The 4,272-nt window shown below is 60.5% G+C and overlaps 1 protein-coding gene across 1 annotated transcript; it reads right to left on the bottom strand.

Moving 5' to 3' along the window:
* Positions 1 to 356: 356 nt before the first annotated feature.
* Positions 357 to 1,278, bottom strand: VDAG_08418 (cell cycle control protein cwf16; the record flags this gene model as incomplete). The annotated part of the gene is made up of 3 exons (XM_009660143.1): positions 357 to 527; positions 637 to 1,095; positions 1,165 to 1,278. 3 exons carry the CDS (start codon positions 1,276 to 1,278, stop codon positions 357 to 359), a joined length of 744 nt encoding a protein of 247 aa, XP_009658438.1.
* Between the last annotated feature and the right edge of the window lie 2,994 nt (positions 1,279 to 4,272).

The following is a 4,272-nucleotide window of genomic DNA, read 5'->3' on the forward strand; positions in this document are numbered from 1 at the left end:
CCATCCATGCCCCGGGGGTTCCTGGCACTCTAAAACCTCCAGCCCCCCCTCGGGGAAGGGGGAAGGATTGGCCCCCCCCCCGAACCCCTTTTCTCCGTAGCCCCCCCCCCCCCCCCCCTTTTTTCCCCCGCCTGCCCCAGCCCCCCGTTCCATTTCCCCCGCAAAGGCCGCCCCCACCTGCCAGATGACCATGACGCTGGGCTCCCCCCCCCGCGCCCCCTTTTTTTTTTGATACCCAAATTTCGCGGCCATAGTCGCCCTTTTTTTTTTTCGGCGGCCTCTTGAACGGGGCCCGGCGGCGGAGGCGGGGGGCATGGCCGTCACGTCCGCTGCGGCCCCGACCGCCGTCTCCCCTGCTATAGCAGTGCCCATGCCCCTGCCATTGGTGTTGTTGATGAGGAGGAGGAAGATGATGATGCTGATGGTGCTCCCCCCGAGGAGGAGGAGGAGGAGGAGGCCCCCCCCAGTTGCCCTCGACAAAGGGTGGGGCTCTTCGTCGTCCTCCTCGACATCCTCCATGACCTCCTCTCCCAGCAGATCAAGCATAGACCGTTCCTTGGCCGCGGCAAACGCGCGCCTCGCCGCCTCATCATCCTCCCTCTCCTGCCTCGCCCTCTCCTCGTCCTCGGGCCGCACGACATAGTCGGCAAAGTCGACGCCCTCCTTCTCGCTCCTCTGGATGCGGGCGTTGCGCTGGCGAATCTCGTCGAGGGCGTCGGCGGCCGCCATCTCGCGGCGGGCGTCGGCGTTCTTGGCCTCGAGGTCCTCCATGGCGTTCTTCTCCTCCTCGCCCGCGGCCTCGGCCTCCTCGCGCTCGAGGCGGTCGAGCCGCTCCTCGACGCCCTCGTCCTCGCCCGCGCGGTTCCGCCACGGCTCCATGTTGCGCACGGCGCCCTTGACCATGGTGTAGTCGTTGATCTTGGGGTCGGTGCGGAAGATGATCTCGGCCGAGCAGCGCGTGCAGCGGATCGAGAAGAAGAAGATCTGGATGCCGAGGTACCGCTCGCCCTGCGGCGTCTCCTTGCGCGAGTTGAACTTGCGGCCCTTGTAGATGTACTCGCCGCATGTCGTGCACTTCATCGAAAAGGGGGCCATCTGTTCGTTCGCCCGGAGGTCAGCTTGCTGCGATCAGAGGGGCAACCGCAACGGAGGGTGGTCACGTACGATGCGGACGGCCTGCGTCTTGACGCCCGTGGACTTGGGCCCACGCTTGCGCGTCAGGGCGCGTGGATCGAAGTCCGGGGGGAAATACTTTGTGAGAACCTTTCGCTCGGACATGGTGGGCGGTTAAGAGAGGTGCGCGTGGGTGGGTGAGGGGAAGCGCAGTTGCAACTGTGGCGGTGATTGTTGTGAATCGATCCGACGTTGTCACGATTGGCAAGGCTGTCACTGGAGGCAGCTGTCACTGGAGGCACAGCAGAATTCGATGTTCAAGATGACGTAAACAGAAAAAGTGGAGTTGCCAGCCTTGTGAGCGAGTGCGAATGGCAGAGACACGAGGGCAGTGCCCGGCAGTGGCATCGTGACTGGGCAGCTGCCAGCTCTCCTCTGTCAGGAAGACAAAACTTCACTTGCCATGCCTTCTCAAATGCTTCCATACCCATCGTCACCTTCAGCAAAGAGTGAGCACTGCAAATTTTCGAGACAGACAAAACCCTCCGCATGACCAAACTCCACTGACTCCATCACGCCTGCGCAGGCTGACGACTGCCAACTTTTCGGAGCGTCGGATTGAGAACTCATGCTTGCAGACTTGAAATGGCCCAAAACAAGGCCGGTGCAGCATCTCTCCCCATTTCCATGGCACCACTCGATAAACAGCCCATTTGAAGTGGCACGCATGTCCCTGCGACTACTCAGCCTATCACCTGTCATGACGGCCGCGGCGGCGGACGGCATACCCACAGGATCACCAAAGCCACCGTTTTCGAACCGCGCCCCGGCTCCCCGAACAACCTCCTTGACAGCTTCCGTTACCACGCACGTCCCCCAGTTCCAGTCCCCGTCCCAGTTCCAGTCCCGGGTATCCCCAAGAAGATCACCAGTCGAGGATCTGTGACTGTGAACCCAGCAATCGGGATCAAATGCTTGGTAAGGTTATCTTCTGTTGATCGACTGGATAGACCCGGCTTGGCCGCCCCTGTCTCGAAGTCTAGACCGAAAGAATTTACATGAAGAAGAATACCTGGGAGAAGACTATGTTCTACAACGATGCGTTGGGTGTGCCCATGGTTGCAAAAACGAGACGATGTCGTACCGTCGTGGGTTAGCCGTTCAAGCATGGTTTCTGCCGTCTCCGTCTGGGTGGCTACCCCCCCTTCGACATCGTCACTTTAGGGTCACGTTTCCCCCAAAACCTGATGCGCGTCTCCCCTCATTGAGTTCGGATCACAGTTCTTTGCGGAAACGGGGAACCTTCACGAGCAGCAACGCAAACTTCCGGTCCGGACTCGATATATTTGCCGGACCAAGCGCGCTCAGGCCGCACAAGTGTTTCCATCTGCCCAGCAGTCTTGTCATTGCCTGAGCATCTTCTTCCCAGGCCCGCCATGTGCCCAACCCGCCGCCGTTTCTGTTTCGTGAGGTGGGGGCTTCCTCGGTGGCGATCCCGTCCGATATACATGTATACCAACTGAACCAGCCCCCAACCGCGTCAAGCCAAGACCCGCAAGCTCGTTGCAGTGCAAAGATCAGGAATCCAAGTTCTAGACCCTCCCCGCAGCGACGTTGCATTTACCATCCCTCCTGGCTGGATTGTGACCCGCAAGATCAAAGACAATCGTCGTCATGAATCATCACAAGCAGCCGGCTCACCACCCTCCCTCGCACCCCGGCTCCCCACTCGAACACAATTGCCGGGTCCATGAACCGTATCTGCAATACCGCTTACCTACATGTACCTAGACCCTCCGCTAAGCCTCAGCTGGGACCACCCAGGCCGGACTAGACGAACGGTAGCGTTGCGCCTCGAGGTGTCAGAAAACAGGTACGGCCAAAAACAGGGTTCAGACAGAAAAGCAGGGTCTCCAAGGCCTCTGCTAAAACCAGTTACCGGATGAAAGAACCATCCCGTGTCCCTTCCAGCTCGGAGCTTGCTCCGGCAACCCCTGTCCATCTCGCCGCTTGTCTCGGTCCTGGCAGCGCGGCCTGACGGACATGGTCCAACCTGACCCCTGTCAGCATTCACTTACACTTTGCGTCTGCAGCCTCAGAGGCTTCCTGGACGACAGGCAAAAGACCGAGAACGAGATGATCCAGCCGAATCGTCTCTAGCGACGGCGATCGCCGCGCGCCCGTCTCGATACCATGACCTTGCGAGGTGTCTGCTTGTAGTTGTACGCACAGCGAGTCGCTTGCTCATCTGCCGCGCACGTCAGAAACCTGGCCCGCTGCCAGTGAAGCCACGGCGCTACGTGCGGCACCTGCGCAGGCTCGCAGGATGGCAATGAGAGAGATGCAGGAATCCCCCCCGGTCCGTATGCTGAAATCCTGCATTTCTGCGTCTGGAGGCGTACCGGGATTCTGACTCGACATGGTCGAAATGAGGATCATCACACCTACAGGAACAGAGGGGTCGGGGAGAATTAGTCAGAAACCTTCGTGTTCTCCCTTGCCTATGCCCCCCCCCCCCCCCCCCTTTTCTCCTTTCCCTTCTGCTTCGTGAACCTTCTGATTGAAGCCGGCACGGGATGATGGAAATTGGCTTCTGTCTAAATGCCTCAATACAGTTGGTTCTCTCGGAACCCTACAGCTCCCCGCCAACACCGGAATCCAACATTTCTGCCAACATATCCCACTTGGGGGCCGCCTCGTCGCTCGACGCCCGCGCGACCCCCCGCAGGCCCCCGCAAAAGAATCTCAGGGGCCTCTCGAGGGCCCCGCTGATCCCTGCCCAAAACCCAGTGGACGTTTCCTCCTGGGGTCCCGAGGATTCCCCCCCGGGACCTCCACCTCCACGATGACGTTGGTGACGATCATGGCTCTCTGCCGGATCCTCGTTTGTGTCTAGTTCTGGCTCGACGCCCTCGTCCTCGCTGTCCTGGACCCACCGAGCGGGGGGGGGCCTCTTCGGGGGGCCGCCCCCCTGCTGGGACGGCGGCGGTGAAAAACATGAACGAAAAACGCGACAGGTCGGGGGTCTCTTCGGGTTCCTGGGCCGCCCCTGGGGCCCCTCCCGCACGCTCCAGTCTGAAGATGAAGGGCGAAAACGTCGAGGATGGTTTTCCCGGATGGGAACCCATTTTCTTGCCCAGGCAGGGTGCGGTTATGGCC

The sequence above is a fragment of the Verticillium dahliae genome, genomic scaffold (assembly GCF_000150675.1).
Source record: "Verticillium dahliae VdLs.17 supercont1.20 genomic scaffold, whole genome shotgun sequence".
NCBI classification, from domain to species: Eukaryota; Fungi; Ascomycota; class Sordariomycetes; order Glomerellales; family Plectosphaerellaceae; genus Verticillium; species Verticillium dahliae.